This window comes from Colossoma macropomum, unplaced genomic scaffold, assembly GCF_904425465.1.
Source record: "Colossoma macropomum unplaced genomic scaffold, Colossoma_macropomum, whole genome shotgun sequence".
NCBI lineage: Eukaryota > Metazoa > Chordata > Actinopteri > Characiformes > Serrasalmidae > Colossoma > Colossoma macropomum.
Genome location: NW_023495280.1, coordinates 862,401 through 890,193, shown reverse-complemented (window position 1 = coordinate 890,193; position 27,793 = coordinate 862,401). Strand labels below are relative to the sequence as shown.

General features: G+C 37.4%; 1 protein-coding gene across 1 annotated transcript in view; it reads right to left on the bottom strand.

Annotated features, from left to right (window-relative positions):
- LOC118801540 (aryl hydrocarbon receptor-like) overlaps positions 1–27,793 on the bottom strand; it is a 44,831-nt gene that overhangs the window by 12,317 nt on the left and 4,721 nt on the right. Inside the window, exons 2-5 of the mRNA XM_036561871.1 lie at positions 27,407–27,594; positions 5,846–5,961; positions 4,552–4,641; positions 849–978 (exon numbers count right to left, since the gene is read on the bottom strand). Coding sequence (XP_036417764.1) covers positions 849–978; positions 4,552–4,641; positions 5,846–5,961; positions 27,407–27,594 — 524 coding nt within the window. The remainder of the gene's footprint in view (positions 1–848; positions 979–4,551; positions 4,642–5,845; positions 5,962–27,406; positions 27,595–27,793) is intronic.

The window sequence follows — 27,793 nt, the reverse complement described above, 5'->3', positions numbered from 1 at the left end:
TAATGCACAATTACTGTCTATTTGCTAAACTTAACATATTGAGGAAAAAAATTATGGCTTGTGCAAAAGTTATGGCACTTGTTATATTTTAAGTTTTAAAAACAAAATCTAAGTTGTGCACTACAATTTCCGGAATTCTCATAAAAAAGTCATATTTAAGTATGTTCTCTGTAGAAGAATGTCTTAACATATTTGCACAAAATTAACAACATATCATTTGAGAAGGGGTGGGAACTTTTTGCATACTTCTCAGTATAACACAGTACCAAGGAGAGCCTCTGCGCTAGCTGAACATTTTCTCTCCATGATAGGTGATGGAGATAAAACATTATTGTTTAATATTATTCATTCCTGCTCGCTGGTTTACAGTGACATAATCAAAAATCAGAAGAGCAAAAGACACTGTGCTTAAATCAAAGATTATGAAAAAACAGGAATTGTGTCTTGTAAATGGTATGGTGTGATAAAATGTGCTTAAATATGCTGAAGATTTTTTGGACTGAAGAATACATTAACTATAAAAATAAAAAGGTCCATTTTGATTTCAGGTTAACTTTAATAATAGTTTATGTACTGAACATTGATGTATTTTATACTGTATTTTGTTGCTATTTTATACGAGAAATAAGCCACTCGACGTTGTGCGCTACTGTCATTTAACTCATGTCATATCTAACAACACTCCTTAACCGTGAATCACTGTATGGCCTCTTGTGGGGAGAAAACTCAGAGGGGCTGGGGCTGAAGTTCTGGACAGCTTTTGCTTTTCCCTGGTCTTCCCTGGCATGGTCTTTCATGGCTTATTGCTTTATTTTATCTAAATTATTGACCATAAAAAGGCTTTTTACCTTGGCCAGGCTCCAGAGATGTTGGATTTGTTGTCACTGGGGGGTTCAGTGCCCAGTGGAGGTTCCTCCTCAACTCCTGCTGGTCCTCTGTGTGGACGAGCTCAGACACACTCTGGTGCATGACATCAGTCTGAGAGAGAGATTAAAAACAATATCTATTTGCTGAGGTTAACGTATTGGAAAAAAATAAACATAAAATATAAAATGTGGCACAACTTTTACATTGGCCACAGCTTATGTTTTATTTTTTTCCCAATATGTTAAATTCAGCCCATAGACAGTAAATGTGCATGAAAATGTGCATGAAAAGTGCGTTCTCTCAGAAAATCAACAAAGCATGGAATTTGACCAGCATAAACTTTTGCATAGGACTGTATTTCTGATTAGATAGGATATAATATAATATTAAGATAATCTGCTTGCATAAGAAAGGAGAAAGTCAAAGGAAAATAGGTTTTAAAATAAGTTTCCAGAACTGGAGTTTAAAAAAAAACAAATATAAAGATCTAAAATGTGCCATGATATTTCACAGGCCACACTTTATGCTTTTTTTCCCCAAATTTGTTATATTTTTCAATTTAAATTTGAATGATCTTTTCTCAATCTGACTTTGAATGGTGTCAGTGTATGAAAGGTGCTATATAAATAAACTTACCATGCCTTAAATTCAGCAAATAAACAGTATTCAAAAATCAAAAATTATTTATAATATATAGAGGCACCGAAACTGTATATTTATACCAGTTAACACCAGCTGTCAGTGAACATAGCACATTATTATAACTGTACATTAGGCTTTTCATTCATTACAGATGAATGAGTCTATTACAAACATATTATTTAAAGAATGTTGTCTTCACAAGTTTTAAGTGGGAAAATTTAACATAGAGCTTGGTAACAGTGTTCAAACCTCAAGCCTGGACAAATGAATAAAAAAAAGGCCTGGAGCTTAATTTACAGAAACAATGGTAAGAAAAATCACAATTAGCTACTTTTGTAGCCTGCTCGCCGAGCATTGAGTTGAAAGTGCTGTTAGATGAGGTCAGATCAGGACAGGCCACCTTAGCCCATTAAACTGAAGGCAATCCCCCTCAATGGGTTCTAATCCCCCCATAAAGCACGAGCTGATCTCCTGAAGGGGCTTTTGTATGTGTGTGGTGTGGATCTGTATCTACCCTCACTGTCCATTTTATCAGCTCCATGTACCATATAGGAGCACTTTGTAGCTCTGTAATTACAGACTGTAGTCCATCTGTTTCTCTGCATACTTTGTTAGCCCCCTTTTACCCTGTTCTTCAATGGTCAGTGGTCCAGCAGTACTGCTGTGTATGGCCCACTCGTACCAGTGCAACACACACTAACACACTACCACCATGTCAGTGTCATTGCAGTGCAAAGAATGATCCACCACCCAAATAATACCTGCACTATGGTGGTCCGGTGGGGGTCCTGATGAAAGGGGGCTAACAAAGTATGCAGAGAAACAGGTGGACTACAGTCTAATGATAGAACTACAAAGTTCACCTATATGGTAAGTGAAGCTGATAAAATGGGCATTGAGTGTAGATACAGGGAGGTGTACTTAATGAAGTGACCGGTCGGTCTAAGTGTCAGGCTGGGTTCAAATTTCATATTGGGGTTCTCACAGCCCGCCTCCGACTTTTAACAGATTTACTCCTTCCTTTATTATTATTTCCAATACCTCAATACATTTATAATCTGGCATGCTGGAGTCACCCACTTATGATTAGCACCTACGCTCATTAGATGTAAAAGGATTGTCAGGAAATAAACCTTGAATCGATTCAAGAAAGTACAAAATAGTGCAGTTGAAAGGACATCATTTGTTTGTAAAGAATTTCATATGGTGTATGTTCAATATGTTACATACAAATTAAAATATGTACTATGTTCTATGCAAAGAAATAGGACAGAGTTTTACAGTTAAACAGGTGAAGGATAACTTCTTACTCTTTCAGCACAGCACAGTGTGAAAACAGCGCAGTATGGAGAGCTTATCCAGACTAAAAACGTTTGGAATGCTTTTCAGCAGCAATGCTTGATGAATACATGTGTTGTATGTTATTTTTTTATTTCATTTATCCAGGATCTAATGATGATCTAATGTATTTATTTTGCCATATGGTCATTTAATCAGGGCTATCATTACAAGACAGACAGGTGTTTGTTGGACTCGCTGCTGATGTGTTTCAGCTCAGATCAACCAAAATTTTAAGCCTGATCAGAGGTCTAATATTGATGCACCAATATGGAAATTATAGGATGATGCCAAAATCCAATATTTTGTGAGGTGACAGTGCCACCCACTGCACCAGCATGCTGGCCTCAAGCTTTTGGGTCAAGTTATGTTTCTTGGGATTTGATCTTCACTTCTGAAATATGATGAATTCTGGATTTTAATTTTATTACAGTGTAATTCTTGCAGCCATTCAGCTTTCTCAGTTATATTAGTATCTTATACGACTCCAGGCTTAATTCTGGAAACATCTAACATTTCATTTTTTTTTTATTTACAGGTTTATAGTGTGCTACAAGTTATTTGAAATTATACAGGACAAGCATAGTAGAACAATTTGTTTGGCAAACAAGTTGGTTTTATATTGTTGACAACATTGCCAAATTTTTTTAACAGCGATTCTCAAATTTTGATGGTTAGTGTACAAATCTGCATCTGCAAAAGCATTTATAAATGCATACCTTGGCGCTACATCTACCTGGATTAGCATAATGGAGATTTCTGTGGGGTTACAGATGCAGTAAAATAAATAAAACACCTGAGACTTCCCCCTTTTGGTAGTACAATAAGTACATCTGTTTTGTTTAATCATAGTAATAGCTGTTCTAATGATCTAAATCTGTCTGCAACTCAAAGATGTGTATTTTCAATAAAAAAAAAGCAACTGAGACTGAATTTATGGTGCTCTACTTAGAGTCACTCTTTGTAAAAGCAGGTCCTTATACCAGCATTGAGGCGAGTTGACACAACTGCCTTGTAACAGTCTGAATATTCAATAAATAATGCACATAATAGCCACCAGCGAGCTCTAGGCCTTCATTTAAAAACATACAAGCCAAATCCCTTCCGTTTATCTTCTTAATGTCCACATTATACACTCCCACACAAACACACTGCAGCATTTGTTCAGAATGACCACAACCCGCTCAACACGGTACATGCTACAGAATGACCCTGAGGCCATATGTTAATGTGTATGTCATGTGAAGTGCTTTCTTAATGAGCGAGCAGATGATCCACTGCCACAAGAGCTTTCCTGTTTGCAAACATGTCCTAAATACTGGAGGACATTATGAAGCTGCCACATTTAATACTGTTTAGCCAATTTACAATCCCCAAAGATGATCAAGCTGCATCTCCATGCTTGCTTGTCCATCGCCATGTTCGTTTAGAAGGGATGAAGCATGAGGAGCTGGTAGAAATAGCTGCCTGAGACTAGTTAGGGGTCCAAACACTAGTATTTAACAGCTCAATACGATTTGAGGCAGGTATGTGATTCGCCATGTAGCTCAAGAAGCAAACTTGAGACACTAAACATGTCTTGGCTGATCCACTACACTGAAGAACTGAAGAACAATTATGTAAATTAAATTTTTCTCCAAACTGTGAAACTATCACTTCATGTGTGAAGAACAAAGTGGCCCGCTGGAGAGTGGGGCTCACTACCTGATGGAAGCCCAGATAGTCCTGGATGGTGTGGGAGGAATAGAATATCGTTCCTTCAGCAGTGATGACCAGCACAAAGCCGTTCAAAGCCTGTCAATAGAGCATAATAAATTAGACGTGTAACTGTTTGCACTTAAACTTATCTGAATATTTGATTTACATTCAGTCACATTATACATACGAACACAGCGACATAATGCAGCCTTGAAAAAGTGCAATTAATAGAGTGAAGCTACACCAACAGCCACTGAAGCTTAGTGCCTAAAGCAGTCACAGTTGTGTATGGTCAAATCTGAAAACCTGAACATGCAAATTTCACCAACAGTCTTGTTATGCATGAATTTCACCATTAGCATATCTGTAAGATCAAACTTGCACATGGTAGAATTGTGTGTAAATTTGAGCATTGCAGATTAACAACCTGAAAAAATAGCAGTAATCAGAACAAAAATATTAAATAACAAAATTTCTAATAATGTGTGCAGTGCAAAAGTGGATGCACTCATTTTACATGCACATTGGTATAAACAAATGCTGCAACTATTCCATGTTCCATTTAAAGACATATTACACTGTGCTTTTGGTTTATACTACTGACTCCGTCCACAAAATAACAATACAAAGCACAGTTAGTGTCATACATTGCAATGATACAGCATTAAAATATGTTTTTTTACACTACACAATCACATCATTCTACTGTCTTAAAAAAACTTTGTTTAATTCACATTTTATTCTTTCCAATCATCGTAATTTTAATGCTATAAAGTTTGTTCATTAGGGGGAGCAGTGCATTCACTATTGACCAAACTTTATAGTATTAAAATTATGATGACTGGAAATAACAGCTATTGGCTCATGAGCCACTGAGCGCTATTATTTTATTGGTGCTATGAATTAGGGCATGCTTCATGTAAATTAAATGTAAATGAGGTGCTGGCTGGCTGGCACTTGATTTCACGCACTGAAGCTGATTCATCATTTGCGCCTACATCTCCACTCTTTTCCACGTTGTACACGTATGAAAGTTTCATGAATGAGATGAAGAGAATAGTCGATAAATGTTCCTTATATAGGCTACTTTATGTATAGAATCTATGTAATAACAATTTTCTAAGCTTAACTCTCACCTTAACCGTTTCATTTGATCCTGACATTGTAGGTTATCCCTGTTTTCCCTGTTTTTGTTCTACACAGCCAGGACATGTTAGTCCTGAAAATGTACAAAAACATTCCCACACACAAATAGGCTGACGCTGGGTCAGCGGTGCAGTAACAAGCCCAATGCTCTGACCTGCAGTAGGAGTTCACCCTCTGGCATCTGATGGCCTGCAAATCCCACAGCTTTGCCGTTGTCATAGTTACCAACATTGGCAGTCGCCCCACTGGAGTTGTGGTTCTTCAGGGCAACTGTGGGAAAGAGAGAGAGAGAGAGAGGTTTATCACTGTAATAATGTTTACAAAGCACTGCTGTGAATGTCAGAACGCTTTATGTTTAGTAGACTACACACAATGCGCTCTCAGGCAGCCTCAGCCTCGCTACCAATTAGTTTCCACCTTAAAAGCATGCTGTCCAAATACAGGCGCCATTACGGTGACTTTGTACCACATTCATAGGTTCAAAAATGCTGCATGTCATTTCCTCTATTATCCAACAAGATAATCTCTAATATTCTCTTAATAATATTATATTAATAAATACAGTGGGGTCCAAAGGTCTGAGACCACTAGTGAAAATCCTTCATATTTTACATTCCTTTCTAATTTCATACATTTTTTTCCATTACAAATTTCATTATCAGTGTTACAATCTGAATAAAATGTAGAATCTTTGAAATGTTTACATGAATTTCAGAATTTCTCAGTATTTGTTGGTGCGTCCCTTTTTGCTTTAATGACAGCATGCACTCAAGCTATATGGACTCCAAAAGTTTGTGCGAACGCCTCTGATCTACAGATCAAATCCACCTCAGAGTCGTCTTAACATGAGCTTTACTGGAAGAAATAAGACTAAAACAAATCTGACCGTTTATATAAAGACCTTAACATAGTCAATTTCACATAGCTTCAATTTGAACAGTGACCTAGAAGTATTGCTGAATTTAGAATATTTATTCCTCATTTTAATTCATAGCAGTTGTAGTGATGACGTCTTGCAACTGCACTGCCACCATTTTGGTAGGCAACTTCAAGTTCATTCAGCAGCAGTTTGTTATTAGGTAACAAAGGTATAACCGATCCAGCAATAATACAGACAATAATAAACTCAGTTTAAAACCTATTTTAAAGTGCATTAATTTAATGATATATTTGAGTGTATTGCCTTGACTGTATTTGATTTGTTGCTGTGCTGATAACAAAAGAAAGCTAAACGGCTGAGATTTGCTTCTGCCACATACTAGCACACTAAATAGTATAAATACTGTAACAGCATTAGAAGTGCACTCATTAGTGTAGAAGGTGAGGTACAGAAGTCTATGGTTTGGGACGCAGCGCTAGATCGGCCAGTGAGATGCATTTAACTGTCCAGCAGCTCCGGGGGGTAAACATTTCCAAGCGAATGTTTAAGATCCTGATTAAGGATCATTCATTGAGGTAAACTACAAATTGTTTGTGATATGATATTGGCTTCTTATTTGCTAAGCTCTTTTTTTTTTTATGTATGAGGCACCTGAATTTAAGTGATTTTGGGTGGAACGGAACATTCAAATAAGAAGCCAACTCCAGATCAATTGTGTTTATTATGTAAGAGCTTATTTGAGGCAGTTTTGGTAGCCGTGTTTATTAGCTTTTGTAAAATCTCACACACTGCGTTTTCTGAACTCTGGAGATAAGCTTATGCACACTGTATGGATCCAGTTTACCAATCAAGCTAATTTTCTCTTTGCAGTGTTTTCTGGAGACTGCATCTAAAGAACCCACATATCTTACCATCTTTTTCATGGTCATTCTGATCTATTTTGCTTGGTCTTCATCCACCTGCAGGGTTATGGCTGCAGTAATGGTGAGGAGACAAACTCTATCAGAGCACAATCAGAGTTACAGTTTGCCTACCACAATGGCAGCAGGACAATTTTTTTAGTGATGTAACCTAATATTATGAATTGTACAGAGCCCTGCTGGTGACATCCTGTAGACATGCTGTATTACTGCGTAGGAATGAAATCCTAATGTGTGGCAATGACTTAGTAAGGCGTGGGAATGAGATCATGCCTTATTAAGCTGTGGTCAAGGCTTAATTATCTCATTGCCACGCCTTAATAAGTCATGGCCATGCATTAGGATCTCGTCCCCAAGACTTATTAAGTCATAGGCACAATTTAATAATCTCGTTCCCACACCTTACTAATTCACCATGCTGTATTACCACGTAGGAATGAGATCCTAATGCATGGCAATGACTTAGTAAGGCATGAAAATGAGATAGTTAAGTTGTGGCCACGATTTAGTAAGGCGTGGCAATGAGATAGTTAAGTTGTGGCCATGACTTAGTAAGGCATGGGAATGAGATCATGTCTTATTAAGCTGTGGTCAAGGCTTAATTATCTTATTGCCATGCCTTACTAAGCCATGGCCACAACTTAATTATCTTGTTCCCACGTCATGGCCACATTATTTTTATTTATACAGGATGTCACCAGCAGGGCTCCATAGAATTGTCATAACTTTTGTTTTAATTTTTTTTAAGATTCTAAAACTTCCTATTGTTTATTTCCAGGTTTAACTGAAAACATCCTAGATTTTCAATGTGTTCTCAGACTTTTGGACCTCACTCTAGATATTTTCAGTTTAAGTCAATCCAAAATGGTTCTATTTTTTGATAATATGTAATTAATTCATCATGTATAAATGGCTACAAAATGGTAGGGTTTTCTTTGGTGTTTTATACAATATATATGATTATACAACCACTTGAAATTCAATAGGTTTTATTGATTATTGTGTTATATCTGAAACGATTGGGCCGGTTAAATCTCCTTGTGGGCCTTGAAAGCTTTTGTGGTTAGTTGTGTTGGTTGTGAGTTTCAAAAGATTGGAAACACCTAATATAAGCCATCTTTCGTGACAATGTTTTTTCTTTCTGCTAAAATATGTGGTGCATTTGGTTCTGATGATCAGAATGTGTACACACAAAAAAGATGGATTAGGAAATGTCCAAAACATCATTTGCTTCGTTTACTTCCACACAAACACTCTCACAACCCCCCCTTAAATACGCAAGCAGTAATACGCTTTGCTTAACAAAGTAAAGTTGACACTACTGTAGCTTCAATTGGATTATAGATGCTACGTGTGCTAGTGCGCTAACCTGCGTGCTACATGTGAATGGGAAGGTGCTGAGAGAAAAGGAGGAAGGTCATCCTCATTAATCTCTGTGTCCCACCAGAGCACTGAGTCCTGACCCGTTACGACCTTTGACCTGCCACGCGATGTGCTCACAGGGTCCGCTGAGAGGACTCGAAGCCTGGCCTTTTGTTTGGAGAGCTGAGAAGGTCAGAAAACTGAGAAGAAGACGGCGAGGGGTGAAGAACATGACACCCGAACATGACAATGCCATTGTGAGGCTGTTTTGTTCACATTTTTCTGCTCGTGTAAAGATGGGATCAGAGCGGACGGCATGACCTCATTCCCATAGAGAATTAATGGGGCAGATGGTGTTTCATTACTCAACATTACTCAGTCTTCACGTGCACAGATATCTCAGGCTTGCACAGGTGGGAACAAGTCACTAAGTTGCAAATAAGAAGTAAGTCTCAGGTCTTGACACTCAAGTCCCGAGTCAAGTCCCGAGTCAGTACGGGCAAGTCTCAAAGCAAGTCCCAAGTTGTAATCTTTGAGGCCTAAACACGTCAGTCTGCATTGTTGAGCTAATTTATGGCCATTTCAACACTAAACTCCAAAAATGATGGTAGCGGTAATATAGCCTTTTAATGACAGCATGTTCGTAGTGTGTGGCTGTATATTAAGATTTGTTTTGTGTTTTTTTTACCCTTCCAAATAAAAACAAATAGTAGTGCATTAGAAGTACTTGAAAAAGTTTTAACAAACTAAAAAAAAACTTTATATTTGAAGATAATCATTTTTGATCATTTTTGGGAGCTTCAACTTCTAATTTGAATTGAATTTAGACAACAACAGAAACCAAAACGACTGAGCTGAACAAAGTTTCCAGAAACGACAGCAAAATGATGATGAATGTACAAAGCTGACAACCCAGAGTGAAAGAAACGTTCCAGCTTAAATGGTGCAGCAGTTAAGGTAGAATGGAAAATTAGAATAAGTGAGGGCTTACTGATGCTATTGATGCTTCACTTGTTTCTAGCTTATGGAGGCACAACTGAATTCTGACGCTTTACTTGTCTTCCGAAATAAAATAAACCAAAAGTAATCACGGTAAACAGGCATTTGACAATGTTGGTGTATGTAAAATTCATGTCAGGAAATGAATCCCTTCACATAAAATTAAGCTGAGTAGACTCCCGTCTGCAGTTAGACACCTCTCCACATTTCATCCACTCTGGGTCTCAAGTCTTTACGAGTCACAAGGCTCAAGTCTGAGTCAAAGTCTGAGTCATTGATGTTGATACTGAGTCTCAAGTCATCAATTTCCTGACGAGTCCACGCCTCTGCAGACTTGGTACATAATGTTTATCACTGGAAAAGTACACTGAACAAGTTTGGGGAGACATGTTTTTTCAAATAGTGTTTAATAAATTAGTATATTTTGCCATAATTTAACATTTTAAACTGTTGTGGTGCAACCTTCTAAGCGTTGGCCTTGTTATCAAGAGAGCTCGAGTTTGATCCCTGGTAATGCTACAGCCATCTGTGGCCAGGAGTCCAAGAGAGCACAATTGGCCTCGCTCTCTGAGTGGGGAGGTAAGATCAGAATTGTCCAGGCTGTGGTCTTCTTTGTGGTTCTATATGGATGTGAAAACTGGACAATAAACAAGGAAGACTGGAAAAATATAGATGCCTTTGAACTTTGGTGTTTTGGCGACTTCTGATCTGAGAAGAACAGATTCATTGGAAAAGACAGTTATACTTGGAAGAGTTGAAGGTAAAGAGGTTGACCAGCAAAACATGGACTGCTACAATCAGAGGAGTCATGAATATAGAAGCATGAAGACCCAAACAGAAGGCAGGATATTCTGGAGAAACATTATCCAAATGGTTGCCAGGAGTCGGAACTAACTTGATGTCACTTAATAATAAAAATATTTATTTCAACTATTTTGAACAATAAAAATATTTTAGATTTTCTTTGGTTAATAAAAATGGTTATTATTACAGTGTGAATAATAAGCCACTGTTAACTAACAAGAAGAGGTGTATTTAAGGATTTAAGGTTTAGATTTATTTGAAAATATATGTGCCGTCAAATTCAAAATGGGCATTAATTTTTCAAAAAACAATAACATTTCTCAGTTTCAACATTTGATATGTTGTGTTTGTACTATTTTCAAATAAATACAGGGTTTAATTGATTTGCACTTTGATGGCATTTTGTTTTCATTTACATTTTGCACAGCATCCCAACTTTTTTGTAAATGGTGTTGAATGTAATGTGACATATAACAGAAACTCCAATTTGACTGTGATTCAGGGGTGAGCAATATGACGATATTTTATCATTAGGGTGATAAATTATGTCACAATGCGCTTTTCTGAGCATATCGTCGATATCATCAGTACTTACAGAACACTGACTAACTACATGTTTCATTGCAAAGTGAGCATAATTAGGCCTGTTTAATTGTTAGCAGCAGTTATTAGTACTGCTATTAGTAGGAGTATTTTGTGGCACCCCAGGTTCTCTTTAGTATAATACTATAATTTAGGTTCTATTTTCTATAATACATATCATGTATTGTGAAAATGCCTTGAAATATCATGATATAATATTTTTTCCATATCACCTAGCCCCCCCCATGATTTGAATTTTTGGTCATACTGCCCAATACTACTAAATCTAATACCAAATCTATCAGTATTTAATTTTTCCACTCTTTACTTTTGTGAACCTACCGCTATTCTATCCCAAAAATGCAACCAACTTTTAAGACTGAACTTTGGGGGTGTGGCTGCAGATTTCTTTGAGAAACTGAAATTGGGTCTCCTGAAAAGAATGGAAGCTGTAATAAAGGTAAAGTGTGGACACACTAAACACTGAAACATCTAATATTATATTTAGTTGTTGCGGCTTCTGTATAATTTTCTGTTCAATATGTGTTTCCTGCTTTTGTTCCTGATGCTGAGAAGTGAATAACTTGTACTTACATGAATATGAAGCTGAGGGTTGCATAACAGTTTTATGCTGACAATATATTTGCAAAATTTGTTTTCAAAATTAATTGGAAAATAATGGCAGAAACTGAACATTAATCAGAAAATTTCATAAGATGGACCTCCCATATGAAGCTTCAGTTTGTGCAGCATGCATGTTGTTGTTTACACCTTGTTAGCTGTGAGTCACGAGCTTAGTAATAGCCCTGCAGCAGTCTTCTCATCCAATTCAAATGCCAGAGAGTCAGGCCCTCATTATCCTCATCATCATGCTTAGTGTCCTCCTTGGTCTATATTTAGTCTAGTGTATGTAAGGCCTACCTATGTGTGCTATTGACATACAATGAGTGACTGAGTGAGTCTATATGACGCCCTGGTGTTCCTGCTCTGTTGCCAAATCCACTTGCCCATTCAAGTAAGCTGCTGGGATATTGATGTTATTGTGTTGGGTCAGTGTGCATTGTGAAGATGATCGCATGGGATCAGAAGGCTTCATGGGTGAAATGGAGCACAATAAACAAGCTGTGGCAGCTCTTTGCTCCCTATAGATTCTTATGTGCACTAATGAAGTCATGAGTTAAAAAATTAAAATGAGCAACAATTAATGCAGAAATTAGGAAATGAAGCTTATGGGCATTGGAAGCCCTTTGACCCACACCTGCTATAACCTGCTTCTGCGATTAAATCGGGCTGCTAGTTGTCCTACTACATAAGTACATCTTTGAAATGTGATTGTCCATCTTTTATTGGTAACTAATTTGATGTTCTAATAACAAAAAATATATATTTTGTCTCACAACCCACCTTTTTTGTTTACAAACCGTGTTTACACTCTGGATTATGGTAGATCTACATATTTCAATACGTTACTGGCTTTTATGACTGTTTTAAAACCCACTACACGAGTCAAATTTAACTGAGAAATCCCACCAATTTTTTCACAAAAATTCTGCAATAATTTGCCTCATAACATCCTGCATGTATCCCTCCACCATGAACAAAAGGCCAAAACCTTCTCAAAATTATTGTTAAAGAGTATCTCAAACATCAGGCAGCATATTCATAACCATTTCATGTATTAACTTTCTTTGATGGAGCTATTAGAGGTGGACGTCTGGTTCCTATCACCACCACTGTGAACAATTCTGATTCAGTGAGTTTCTCTAGAACGGAGCATTTCACACCAAACTACTCTGAATAACTTTGTTTACATCTTAACCATTTAATTATGCAGACATTTTGAGAAAATGCTGAGTTCCCCTGTAAGACAAAGATTCACAGGCCTGTAACCTTAATTTTAAAGAATTTAGTTACCTAATTGTTTGTCAGGCTATGGACAAGATTCAGTTAACCCCTTTATCTTTTCTCCTTCCCTTCTTGCTGTGTCTACGCCTGCAATCGCTTCCCTATGTAGAATGATACCAGTTAAAGAAATTGAGCTAAATCATTTCAGTGACTGTGTTTAATTTGAGAGTTACAATCTTTACATTCACAGGTAAACAAAACTGGACTTTAGAAAGAAAACGATAAAAGCCCCCTGCAGAAATGCTACATGCTTCTTCGCACTTCTTGTTTCATCATGGCTGAAGACAAGAAGCAGAATCTCTCCTCTCTTCAGACTCAGAATCTGGTCAAGTGAACCTGACAAAATTCACTGACCCAGAGAACGGAGCAGCCGCTGAGAGGGGCTGTGTTCCTCCACACTGAGTGTTCATTGTCAGTTCTCTGGATACAGGGTGTCATATGGGGGTGGGGCAGCTGGGCTTGTGATCCTACACTGAGGCACCTGGACATGGAAGCTGCCAACGGACCACAAAAGTCACCCTGCTGGGCGAGTGACGCCAAACTGGACCGTTCATTACGAGCCACTAGGCCCTTCTCAAATAAGTGCCTCCAGCATGCATGAGGCATTCACTTAAAAGAATGACTTTGTTCCTCAAAGCAACAGTCTGGCCAAAAATCTTTTACCCTGAATGTGGTTGATCAGTCTAGACCTCTTCAATGTCTTGGAATGGAAGGCTACTTATTAGCATTGTGCTAACTGCATGCCTAAAGCGTCACACTTTTGCCCCAAACTGCATCAGTTTATCTCAAATAGAACAGACTTACTCAGCTGATTTCTGACACTGTATGGCATACTGTGCAGGTGAGGTTGTGTTGGACATATTCATGAGAAAATGAGCAGATGTTGGTGCTACTCATGTCAGTGTACGCAAAAAATCTAATATAATATTAACTAGTGTAACACTGTACAGTTATCTCTAGTGCATGTCAATTATGGTAAGTAGTAACACAGTGGAGTAATTACTGGTGGGGCAGGGTGTGCAATCAAGGGCTTATATAGATACTGACACACTTGTACACCCACAACTCACAAAAAAGATCTAATGTCTTAACAACATACCAGTTAGCTTCCATCAATACTACACAGAAAGAACTAATTACCTCCCTCTTATTCATCCTCCACAGCCTGCAACATGGTACACTTATTGTATATAATTCTTAAATCTCAAAAGATCAAGGCATCAAAATATGTATGTCGCATAGGGGTCATTCTACAGAAACGTCCATTTTTGTGTCCCTAGCATTTACAGATATTACACTTGAAAAACATGTTAGAGTTAAAATTTATTTCTATTTTAAAATAAAACAATAAGTTATTTTAACAATTACACCTTCTTGAGCCCTCAAATTTAGCAATATTGTTTTTTAAATAAATCATACAGAATTCCAAGCACCACAGAAGTGATCATCCTCACAGTCATGTGTAAAGGGTGAGGGCATATTTTCAGGTAAAAAAAAAAAAAACATGTTTTTCTGCAATTTTAATCTATATATGACTATGAAATATATGAATTAAATTACATAAAGAAAACAAATGCCAAATAAATATTATAAAATATATAATGAAAGTTGTTGTCCCCAGGAGTCATGTCACTGGTGTTACTACCTAACAAAAAATCTCTTATTTAAAATAAAAATCACACTGATGACATCACTTGACTTCCTTTTACCTATTTTCTGAGGATCTATGAAGAAAAGCACATGGTGAGTCCACTGTGTCTTTTCAGAAATGTTCGCATTCAGCTCATGATTTCATATGAAGCTTTTAGCTGATGTCACTGGTATGGCCTACTTTATTCTTAGGTCATTGTGAAAAAATAGAATACAAATGGATTAAATTTCATAATTTAGTGGATATTCCATGATTGACTACATGTGGTTTGATGCTCTGTTGCAGCCATTTTGTAAAATGCATTTTTCATTAAAAATGTCACTGGTGTTACTGTCCCTGGTGTTACCTATCTTACGTGTAACACAAAGGAGGATTGGTAACACCAGTGACTCCTATGGACAGATTAAAAATTGGACGTTTCTGTAGAATGACCCATGGGTTCTAGAGAATCTATGTGACCACAATCTATGTGTGTCAGTGGTGGAGTGGCATGCCCTGAAACCAACAACACATCTGAGACATAGAAACAGACAGAAAATTACGTTGTCATTTTATTAGTTCATTAAAAGTAATTTTCATATTGGGGACCCTTTTATTTTTTTTGTACTGGATCCAGTAGGATCCTAGTTACTCCACTGAATAGCAATGAGTATTACTGCAACATAGCATTAGCATAAACTAAAGCAGGGTTTAATGCTAATGATTGCCCAGTACAAGTAAAACGCTAATTCAGGTTGTTGAAAATCCATTGCCCAGACAGTCAAGCTGATGTTCTGTTGTTCTGACAACCGATTTGGTGAACAACATACTTAATGTTGCCTTCATTCGCATTCATATGCAAACAAACACTCTTGTCCTGGTCTAATCCAGTTGTCCATTGAGCTAAATCTTGTTTGCTGGTAATTGTATGGAGCATGCTTCAAAAGGCTGGTGAAGTGCTACTTCATAGGGTCTATGTAACACCATGCCGTGCCTATTTGATGACACTGTCCAGCAAACAAAACTGTAATAGATGTAATCCAGGCTCTGTTGGGGATTATATTCATGTTCTGGCATTGCCCACATATTATGTCTTTATGGAGCCAGGTAGTACAAACACTGTGTGACTTCTAGAAAAGTCTATTTTGAAAGGTTGTTTTGTGCCAGATTTTCAGTAATCTTTATTTTGGCATTGCTATTTTTTTAGATATTCTCATTTTGGAGTGGACCACAGCCAGATTTAATATAGCGAAGATTGCAACAATTCAGAATGGGTCAAATGCTCTTGCTTTTGTCAAGACTTTGTAGCACGAGAGTGATTTTATATCTCTTTCATATCAAATTTCCTTGCTACTGTATCTTGCAGGATAAAAGTGTAATGTGGACACTAACCTAAAACTTAAATTTGTGTTTCCATGTATTGTAGAGATTCTGAATGTGTCTTTGTGGATGTCAAAAATCAATAAACATTCATTAACTCATTCATTAATTAAAAAAATTACTGGTGAAGTGGGATTAAGAGCCTCGTTGCCCATACCTTTCCACTGCTGATCGGGCAAGTTGGGGGAAGAGTTCATGTTGAACTTTGTAATATACTAACATCAATGCATTCATTTCAAATGCTAAACTATTTGGTAAAGTATTTGAAGAAAATCCATTGGTTCTCCATGATGGGAGCTGATCAACATCCAACTATCAAAAGCAACACTGAGCTTGTGAATGCTTAGTGTGTATTCTGTAACTCCAGAGGCTGTCGACAATTAAGCTAATGCAGTCTACAGATATTTTACAATGTCACGGTTAGTTCAGTTAAGTTCCAGCCCAAACCTCGTCCTGTTGAGAAGTTGAGAAGTGTGATAATACAGTAAACCAGCATTTATGTTTGCATACAAATGTGACATCCTGCTTTTTAAAACTAGATTAAGCAGCTGTGCAGTGGTTCTTCAAAGTCTGGTAATCCTACACGCATCCCTGGAATTTATCCAATTGCATTTAAATCTGGTAGATTGATATTGACCAACAAGCATTATAAGCGGTTTAAACAGTTGCTGTGCCCCTCTCTCACAGCAGAGATTAGGACAGGATGGAGGTGGAGTCTTTCCCATGGACTAAAGAATGTATAGAAGAGACTCTTATTATGGGTCTAGTTCTAAAATGTGATTGGCTGAGCTACATTTAAAGCCATGTAAAATATGTGATATACACATACGACTGCACACATCGGTTGAATTCTGAATAAATATGATTGTTTGGCAACTACTGTTAGCGGATTAAACTGCTTGTTGGAGAAATTACTGGTATACAGTCGTGTGCAAAAGTTTGGGTACCCCTGGCCAAATATTTTGTTGATTTTTGAAGTGAAATAAAGTAAACCTAAGAAAGTAAAAAAAAAGTTAATAAACTGAAAACGTATATAAATAAAGTAAATAAAGATATTTAATGTAGTTACTATAGTTAATGCATACTTACTTTATATTTGATTTGAACTTAAAAGCAGATAAATTAGTAATAGCTTGGATATCTTAAGTTGTGAAGTCTCAGAACTTAATTAACTCATTAGGCCTTAAATGACTTGTTGGCACTGGTTAGGCAGGTCAAGAATTATTATTAGGAATTATTAGAAGATGATAGATCCAGAGTGTAATAAATTCTCTGCCTCTTCAAATTTCAATTTGCTTCTTTACTTTTGCACTGGAGCTTTGAGGCTAAATTAGCTAACGAGTTATTGAAGCTTCTAACCACACTAATTAGCACTGTGCAAACTGCATGCTAAATAATCAGAGCTGGGTTCCCAAAAGCATCATAGCACAAAGAGGATTTTTAAATGGTAGAGAGAGCATCACAGTGAAGACTCTCTCTTACAGTGAAGGCTTATGGACATATACACAGATACATACAAGATAAACATAGCTAGCAGGATTACATCTAAAGCTTAGTTAACATTAGCACTGGATTAATATATAAATTAATAATTTACATAAGTAGCTAGCTATGTTGGCTACATAATTCAGGAAAATGACAAATTCCTCCATAAACAAAACAAACCAAACAATTACCTGTCCAACAGAAAAACAGCAACCTTGGCATCGCTTTCTAGGCCTTTCAGCTCCCACAGGTTTCCACACCATTGGAAAGCCACCCTGATGTTCACTCTGGTTGACCTCTTGTTTTATCCAACATCTTTTTGTTCAAAGCCTTTTTGACTTCTGTCTTTTCTTTTCTTTCTTTCTTTTCTTTTGTTGTTGGTACCTGTGTAACTTTCTTTTCCATTCTTGTGAACCTACCTTGCTAACTTTCAGGGGCAGGTTGTGAGGTAGGTAGGTAGACAAGCAGGTAGGCCATCCAGTCATTTCAGTCAGTTCGAATAAAATGATTGGACAGGGTTTTTACAGTTCTGTGGCCTCCGCAGATAATATATTTTTTTTGTATACTGTCAAAGCATTTCCTTTATTGATTGCTACTGGGATGTAAAGAATATTTCAAAAAGATGCTTCAAAAATGCTTTCAAAATAAATCATCTACTCCACCTTTAAGATGATGCTTGTGGGAAACTGGGCCCTGGTTAGTCACATTAGCGTTGTAGCTTCAGGTGCCAAGCATGTCTTTTAAGTTTAGGAGACCACATCACTGTAGCACTATAAGACTAGGCTGTTTATCATTCAATGCAGAATTTAATTAAGCCACATTTTGTATGTTCACATAATCCATCTGTGCAGAAAGACTGGAGAAAAGAGAGAAAAAATTAAAAGAATTTTCTAGCTTTAAGTCACTTTGAGTTTTTCTTTGCTTTCTGCTCCTAAACATGAGCATTGCGTGCAGCACGTTTCTTGCATGCATGCACATTTGTGTGCATATGTGCACGTATGTTAATTATGCCAGCAGAGAGTGAATGGAGAACGCTTTCTCTGACTGACGAGGCTTAAATATAGCTCTGCGCTATTCCCTGGGCCTCCACCGACCGCAGTGAATGAACATGCAACACTCACGCCACACACTTTACACACATGGCTGCTTCTGATGCGTGCGCAAACATACACACACACAAACAGCCTGGCAATGTTGGCAAATATCAATGAAGCATTGTAGCCATTTCTCTAGATGACTTCACCAAGGCTTACTTATGGACAGTGCTTGTGGGAGTGGAAGGGATGACTGCTCTTCATGCTGGGCTAGAAAAACAGGGGGTTGCCCCAATTCCACACAGGGAAAGGGAAAGGGGAGGGGGAAGGGGCAGTGGAGAGCAGCTAATGCTGATAATGTGCTTTGTCACGTGGGGCTGACCATCTGAGAGGGCCAGGAGAGTGGGATGGTAGACAGAAAACCCAGGACAAACTAGGGTTGCATGGACAAAATACTTGTATTCATAGTATTCAATTATGTATTAAGAACGCCTTGTGGCTAATTTGGTAGGTGAGCTGTAACTCTCACTGTGCTCTGCTGCAGCTACAACCCTGCAGGTGGATGAAGAGCAAGCAAAACAGAGCAGAATGGCCACGAGAAAGACAGGAAAAGACACGTGGACACTTTGGATGCAGTCTTAAGGAAAATGCTACAAGGAGATTAGCTGGATTGGTGGATCTCTCGATCAGAACATTGCAAGCATGAGATTTTACAAAAACTAAAATATGGCTACCAAAACTGCCAAAGCTCTTACAAAATAAACACAGTTAACAGAATTGGAGTCGGTTTCTTATTCGCCAGCTTCTTATTCTAATTTTTCATTCCACCATAAATGGGGCAGCAGTTACATTCAAACACCTCATACATAGAAGGAAAAAGAAGATGGTGAATAAGGAGCCAACATCATGTCACAGAAAAAGCTGTAGATCCAGTTTACGTTAATAAAGGCATCCTTAATCAGGAAACACCTTAAAGATTCATTGGGAAAGGTTGGATGAGCAGCTATCGAGCAACTAAGCAGAGCTATAATCAGCCACTCGAGCTGCTGAACTGTGAAATCCACACTGTGTCCCAAACCACATACTTCTATCCTTCACCTACTACACTAATAAGTGCACTTCTATTGGTACTGCATTGTAGTAGAAACAACAAATCAAATACAAACAAGTCAATGTAATGGACTGAAATATATTGGTTAATATGCTTTAAAAAAGAGTTTTAAAGCGAGTATTTGCTGGATCGGTTATGGCTTTGTTATCTCATAAAAACCGCCACTGTGCTGCCAACTTAACTTGAAATTGCCTACCAAAATGGTGGCAGTGTGTTTGCATGTCATCATTAGAACACAATGAATTGTGATGATATTGCTATGTGCTCTGGGTGTCATACTATGTAGTATATGATGAATCAATGTTATGCTTGAAGACTACTACAGATTATTTTAACCAAAATAATTTACTTTTTAGTGGCTGAAATTACATTGCATCCCTACTTTGTACATCCAACTGGGCAAACTGCAGTATACCCCTTCAAAGAAGCAAAGAGGCCATTTCGATTTGAATCATTTCTAAAATGCATGGTCAGTCAAAAGCTGATCCCTACTTGAAAGGTGCTTTGGCTCATCTAGTAAAAGCAGCTATAGCAAAGCTATAATCAGCATTAATTAAGCACGATGCACTCAAAACATAAGTTTCCTCTATGTAGATTTTTTATGCATGTATGTAATTTGCAGATGACTGTGACACTTGCGACAGCTGAGTGCACCACTTTATGAATGTGAGTGGTGTGAGCGTGGGAAGCTTTGTAAAGTTGACGAGCAATCTGTTGAAGCATCTAACCATGCTAATATGAAACTGATGGATATAGATTTCTGTGCTGAAGAAGAGAAGCTCGCCTTAGAGCCACTTATAAGAACCAAACAAAAAGCAGCCTCAAAATAATGCCAAGGCATAGAGGATTTGGTCCTCAAGACACATCAAGAGATAGGAAACTATAACTACACCCAAAAAAAAAAAAAAATTGTTGTATGAACTTAATGCAATTATGCCACACATTTCTATTCAGTCAAATAAAGTAGAGTCAGTATACAAGGACTTTATAACATCAACATGAAATTCAATTGTTGATTGAACAAAACTGAAACATTTCAGTGCAATTTACTTCAGTTTCATTGGAATGGAATTCTTTTTCGCTCAACATAAACAGTTTTCATTCACTGAAATGCTCTTTCATTCATTTTTCTCCATTTTGCATAAAAATGTACTTAAAGACAACACAATTAATGTATTTAATGCTGACATATTTTCAGTTTGTAAGTCCAACAACCCTGCTGGTTCATTTTTTTTGAGTATACTAAAGAAGTTCGACAAATGTCTGAATTTCAAATGGCACTCTATAAGAATTCCTAAACAAACCATAAGGAACATCAAATAAAGTTTGCTTTACTTCTCTCCATGTCTTGACCAATCAACATAATATAGTAATCTATAGTACACTGCGACACTTGACCCTAAGCCAGGGATCAAGGCCACTGTGAAAAAATCTCATTGGGCAAATCTTATGCCCATGTGAATGGATGCATCATTGGTTGAAACATCAACCTTGGATCAGTGCTGAGGTGTTTAAAAGTATTGACAATACAGTACCAAACTTTACCTGCAGAGACACTCAAGAAAGTGTTGCACAGAAGAACCAGGAGGAGGATGATTCACATGATTCCATGCACCATTTTTTCCAGGAATCTCAGGACTGTGCTAATAGGCTTAGCTACTTTAGCTATGCAAAGACCTGACCCAACTATTTTCACCGCTTCGGCCACACAGGGCAGAGGTGGGGCTATAGGGATCCTTTCACCTTAAACGCTGTCTCCTCTTATCCCTTTGCACCCTCTGAAATGGGTCATCCTTTGCTCAGGAGGTGCACCCTAATCCTCTTTGATAGCTTAATGACAAAAATTGCCCCCTATCCCTGGTTCATGGTTTAAGATAAGGCCTTTTCTTTGAAGGCCTCCCACTTAACCACCTTGATGTTCTCATGACTGGAATCAAGGCGTGAGGACAGATGGGTCAAGAATGATTGAACGCTTGAAGTGTATTTGGGAGGACATGTGAACTATGCCCTGGAGCTGAATCCATCAGAGCTCAGAAAGAAGAGTTAAAAGGACCAACCCAGAATGGTTCTTTGTGCTGTTATTCAACAAAATTTGACAGTTGTCCTTGTTTTTATTGTTGAGACGAAGAAGCTAACAATTACAGTTTTGTGCTTCTGTATTGAGTCTTCTACCTCTGACATTCTTTGAGCACCAATGAGATACAGTCACATGCAAACATTTGGCACCAAGTAACATGTTTTGTTGATTTGTTGGAGTAAAAACAAGTTAACACATTCTCTACAGAGAACAAACTTAACTATGGCATTTTCCTGTAATTGTTAGTCCACAATTTCTATTAGTTTGCTGAGTTTAATATTGGAAAATATATATATATATATATATATATATTTAAAATGTGCTATGACTTTTGCACCGATCACATGTATTTCCCCCCAATGTTTTTAATAATAATAACAGTCACAATAAAATAATAATAAATAATGAGAAAATCAACAGAACACGTAATCTGACCAGGCACGTTCAAAATTTTGCATACAAGTGTATGCAACTGTATTGCATTCAGCAAATATTGATTATCCTCACACTATTAGAGGTCAGCGATATGGCAAAAATCTTATATTGTGATACTTCAAGAAATTTTCACGATACACAATATGACACAATATTTATTTTTTCAGACAATCTAGTCAGTTGGAACTGAAAAGAACCTATAATTTTAAAAATAATACAAACCCAAAAAACTGCAAACCCAATGATATTGATTTTTATTCAATATTTGCCATACTGGCAATATTTATACAATATTTGGCATTTTGCACTAAATCCAGTTAAACAAGACTAATTTTGCTCTCTTTATAATGGAATATGCAGTTGGTGAGTGTTCTGGAGAAAAGCATATTGTATTGTATTGTGACGCAATTTATCATGAGAATGAGATATATTGTTATATTGCCCTGCCCTAATAGAAATTCTTGGCTCTTTAGGGATTCTTTGGCTCTTTACCCTCTTAACCTTATCAAATCTAACATCTCACTAGCAATACATTCAGAGATGTTGGTAATGTCCCATTAACTCTGCTGCCAGAGTAGTTATGATGTGTACAGCATCATAGCCAGCCTGGAATGGGAGCTACCATGTTTCCTATCACTGCATAAAAGAAGTGCCATGCTGCCTTTATTGTTGGATGCACTGAGATATTTTACAAACACATTCAGAATGTAATTCTACGTTGTAGGCGAGTAATATTGATTTTTTTTTATCAGATTATTTTTTTTATTGTTATAAAACAAAAAAGGTGAATGAAGTGTAAATTCCAATTAATGTATTTTCTTTCTTTTGCGTCACAAACAAACTAAAAGTTGTGAATTTTGGCTCTGACAGATCATGTTATTATTTACATATAAAAATAAATGCTACACCAGCATTGCTTTTCGGCATTGATCTTAAAGGGTCAAACCACAAGACCATATTGGCCCACCATTCAATGCCTCAACTACATTAATTATCTATTAATTTCATAGTAGCTATACACTTTCTATTTAGAAGCATGATTTCCATATTTCTATTTCATGCGTAGAAGGTTCTTTGCATGGTGAAATGGTTCTTCAGATTGATGGAGAATGTGCTGTATATAGAACCTTGTAACAATAGTAGACATGTGACAAGAGCCCTTTTTGGTGCTATATAGAACCATTTTCAAAACATTTCTATATAGAACCATACACAAATGGTTCTATATTGAACTCACGGTTCTAAATAGAACTGCTGCCTTTACTAAAGAACCCTTGAAGAACCGTCTTTCTCAAGCGTGTACCTATTAATATATAGTGGTTACTGCATAATAACTCACAGATTAGTAACAGAATAAGTTTAAGGGAACTGAAAGGTTGTCCAAATGTTGCCTGGACTGCCCTTTGTCCACTGCAGGAACAGAAGGATGGATGTCAGCCTGAAGAGGCAGCAGCTGGGCGGGATAATGCTGAGCAAAAGATTAAACAGGCTCTGAAAGGCTTTGTTCAAGTTGTACAAGTCATTTGATTGCACGCCCGTTCCACTCCACTTAAAGAGAGACTGCAAAGCACAACAACGCAGTAGGACACTACTCTGTGTCAAATATCATTATGGGAGTGCAGCTTCTTGCATGTACAATTTTAACATTTTATAGACGTTGTTTTCTGTGTAGAAGTGTAAAATGCAGAATCAAAAATCCAAACCTAAAGGAAAATAGACACACAACTGCCACAATGCATGCCTTTAACTGACAATCTGACATAGATATGATAGGACAACAAACTAATCTCAAAGAAACCACATACACAGTGCTAAATATGCAGCATGGTAAGTAGTTGATCCACAGCACTGAGCTGCTAAGTCTCTGTTTTAATAACCCCCATAACCCACAATCCCCTGGTGATCTAATCCAGGGCTGCGGTAGTGAGTGTGTATTGTTTACACACAACAAATTAAAGTTCACTTAAGACCTTTTAAGCAAAAGGCCAAATTATACATATGTATAATTTCAGTTCCACAAAGGGCAGCAAATGTTTCGTAAAAGTGGCAGACATTTTCTGCTGTTTTGCGATATTAAGCTCATGCCTGTTTAAACCTAAACATGCAGTTGTATGCAAAAGTTTGAACACCCCTGGTGTTTTGCTGATTTGTGAAAACATTTTTCTGCAGATTTTAATGCACAGTTTCTATTTATTTGCAGAGTTTAACATATGGCAAAAAATAAAAACAGGCCTCATTTTATGGTTTATTTATTTCTAATGTGCTAAATTCAGAAAATAAACAGTAAGTGTGAATTAAAATATACAGAAGTATGTTCTCTGTACAGGATGTAGTAACTACCTCCAGGGCTTTTTACGCCTTTTGTTTTTTATAGCTCATGTTTATTTAGTAGTATCATTATGTCCACTGTATTGCTGTAAACTCTACAAGTGTTATAATAAAACCTTTGCTTTTTTAAAAACTTTTTTTGTTTGTTTTTAAAAGTTTTGGTTGGAAACAAAAAGGCTCAGTTCTTGAAATGCCCAATGGAAAATGATCCAATCCGGATTGCTTTATCTGGCTATATATAGCCAAGCAAGCTCTCTCATTGGTTAGGACCTCAGATGCTGGACTGAAGGTCTTAGATGTTAGATTAACTACTAATGTATAATGACTGACAGTGTATTCAACCAATCACATTTTGATTTACAATAGATGGGACCAGAGGTGGGTGATATGGCAAAAATGTAATATCGTGATATTTCAAGTTTTCATGATACATAAGTCACAATATTTATTTTTTCGGACATCTAGTAAGTTGGAAGAGTCAAAGTAGTTCCACGTTTTGAAAAATTACTATCAGATTGTATTAAAAAAATTACACTTTGAGCTGCAATAAATCCAGTAAAATATGACTAATTATGCTCTTTTTAATCAAACATGCAGTTGGAAAGTGCTTTTAAGTACTGATGATATCCATGATATACTCAGAGAGACATATTGTGACATACTGTGACATAATTTGGCATGATAATGATAATTCATGTCATATTGCCCAGCCCTTGGGAATCCTATTTCACTGTGAAACTGCTACAAGGTGAACTATATGCTAATATGTCTATCACAGGCTTCAAGTAAAACATGGAATGTTTTTTAGAAGCTTCAAATGTGTGTGCTTAATCTAGAACGGTCAAAATGTTCATGTAAATCACTGTTAGCTCAGCACTATCAAACTACTAGAATATTATAGAAGTTAGCATTATCACTGAGGTGGGTTTTTTCCTCATGTTTTCACATTTATAGCTCAAAATGATGGCCAAGCTCTAATAGTCATTCTACACTACTATGTTTATTCATATGAAATGAATTTGAATCAGGTAGATAGAGCATTTGTAATATATCACATCATTGGTTATATAAAATTAGAAAATTATTAATTATTATCTTATTATATTATCTTATTAAGGGGTCGCAATCAATGCAATTCAATTCAAAAAGCTATTATGACCATATGTCAGACTTTACATTGGAATAAAAGGGGGAATATGTGTACTAAACAACACCATTACTAAAAATAAATGCACTAAAACACTTTGCTTTGCACACTTTACAAAGATGGTTCTTCAAGGGTTATTTAGTAGAGGCAATGGTTCTCTGTAGAACCATGAGCTAAAGCGTTCTTTGCATGGTAAAATGGTTCTTCAGATTGATAAAAAAAGTGTTCTATATGGTTCTGTGTAGAACCTTTTTTGAAAACGGTTCTATATAGCACCAAAAATGGTTATTATGTCAAGCTTGTAACAACAGCAGAACACTTATTGGTGTTGTATAGAACCATATATGTTCTGTATATAACGATATACAACATGTTCTCCATCAGTCTAAAGAACCATTTCACCATGCTATAGAACTATTTGCATCCCATTACCTTTACCAAAGAACCATCTTTTTAAGTGTGTTGGCTCTGTTTGGCAACATTCACCATTACCACAAAGCATGTGCACTTAAGAATTCCCTTAAACACTGAGAAATGGACCCATCTACGCCTATCCTAGCCCTCCGAGCCCCCCACAACAGACGTTCTGAAACCTTCCAGTCTTAAACAAACACTGTCCACCCTCTGTTTCATGAATTCTTCAAGCTCTTGGGTTTCTCTCAATTATTGATGCTCCGAGAGCATCCCGAACCCGCATTGCAGCACTCTCCTTCAAACGGCCGGTGGAAATATCGACCACATCCCACCACCCAATGTCCGCAACGTTTACAAGCCCTTTCCCTCCTCAACCGCCACACTCAATACCCGATAAGGAGGCTTCGTCTTCTCCGGCTGAGTGAAAATCAGAGGTGACGTTGAGGGCCTTGAAATATTCAAGCCTTTTCACAAAGAACGGAGTCATACTGAGCGAGGCTGTCACTTTTGGTGGAAGTGTCTCCACGTCGCAGGCCCAATGTGTGGCCCGGGAGTTCTTTTGTTTTGACGTGAATCGAGTTGTTGGAGGGACAGAACAAGAGGGAACGTTTTTACAAGCCTCATTTACCCAAACTTAACCAGGGGGAGAGCATAGTTTGGTCTGAAGGATTGGTCTGACTCAGTGTCAAGCTGCACTCATATTTCACTGTTAGTACTGTCATTATACAAGGTGCCACTGAATTTGCAAATGTGCACGTTTTAATTAGTAGTTTTCATAGTTTCTTAGTACATACAACTATACAAAAGCCTCAATAACTGAATATAATATCTTTTTTCAGTAGTGTGTCCAGTCTTTACCTTTATTACAGCTTCCATTCTTTTCAGGAGACTCACTTTCAGTTTCTCAAAGAAATCTGCAGTCACACCTCCAAAGTTCAGTCTTAGAAATTGGTTTATTATTTCCTGCTTCTCACCATCCAAGTAATCCCAATTACAAATTTAATCTAAAAAAACCTTCCTTCACATCTCAGATGCCCAGTTTTGGTGAATAACTTGGCCATTTTGACTGGAAATTAAATAAATGAAAGGTGGTTACTTGTTAGCTACATTAGTCTCAAAACTCCAGTGCAAAGTCCTGACAGATCTTGGCTCGCTGTGTAGCTCTCTGAAAACGCTTCTTGGAAAACGCATGTCCACATGGCAGGCCGATAGTAAGTCTTACCAGAGAAGAAGTTCTTGGCACGCAGGTAGCTGACGCTCAGGCGGAGGATGGAAAGCTTGTCTAGGCTGGAAGTGACCTCTTCGGGGAAGGGCAACAGACTAGCCAGCCGCTCCAGCTCCGAGTTGAGCCGATCCCTGTGACGCTTGGAAGGGTTGGATTTGGCCCCTTCAGGTGGAGGCTGCTTCACCCTGTCAAAAGTAGCATTAGGAAGTCGTTTCATTCACCTCAAATGGACTAGAAAGACCCTTGCTCCATCCCTGAGTACTTTGTTACTGTACTTAAGTAGAATTTTAAAGTGTCTTTACTGTATTTCTGTCACTTGGTACCTTTTACTTTTGCTCACTGCATTTAGAAAAATCTGCTCTGCACACTACATTTTCAAACCAG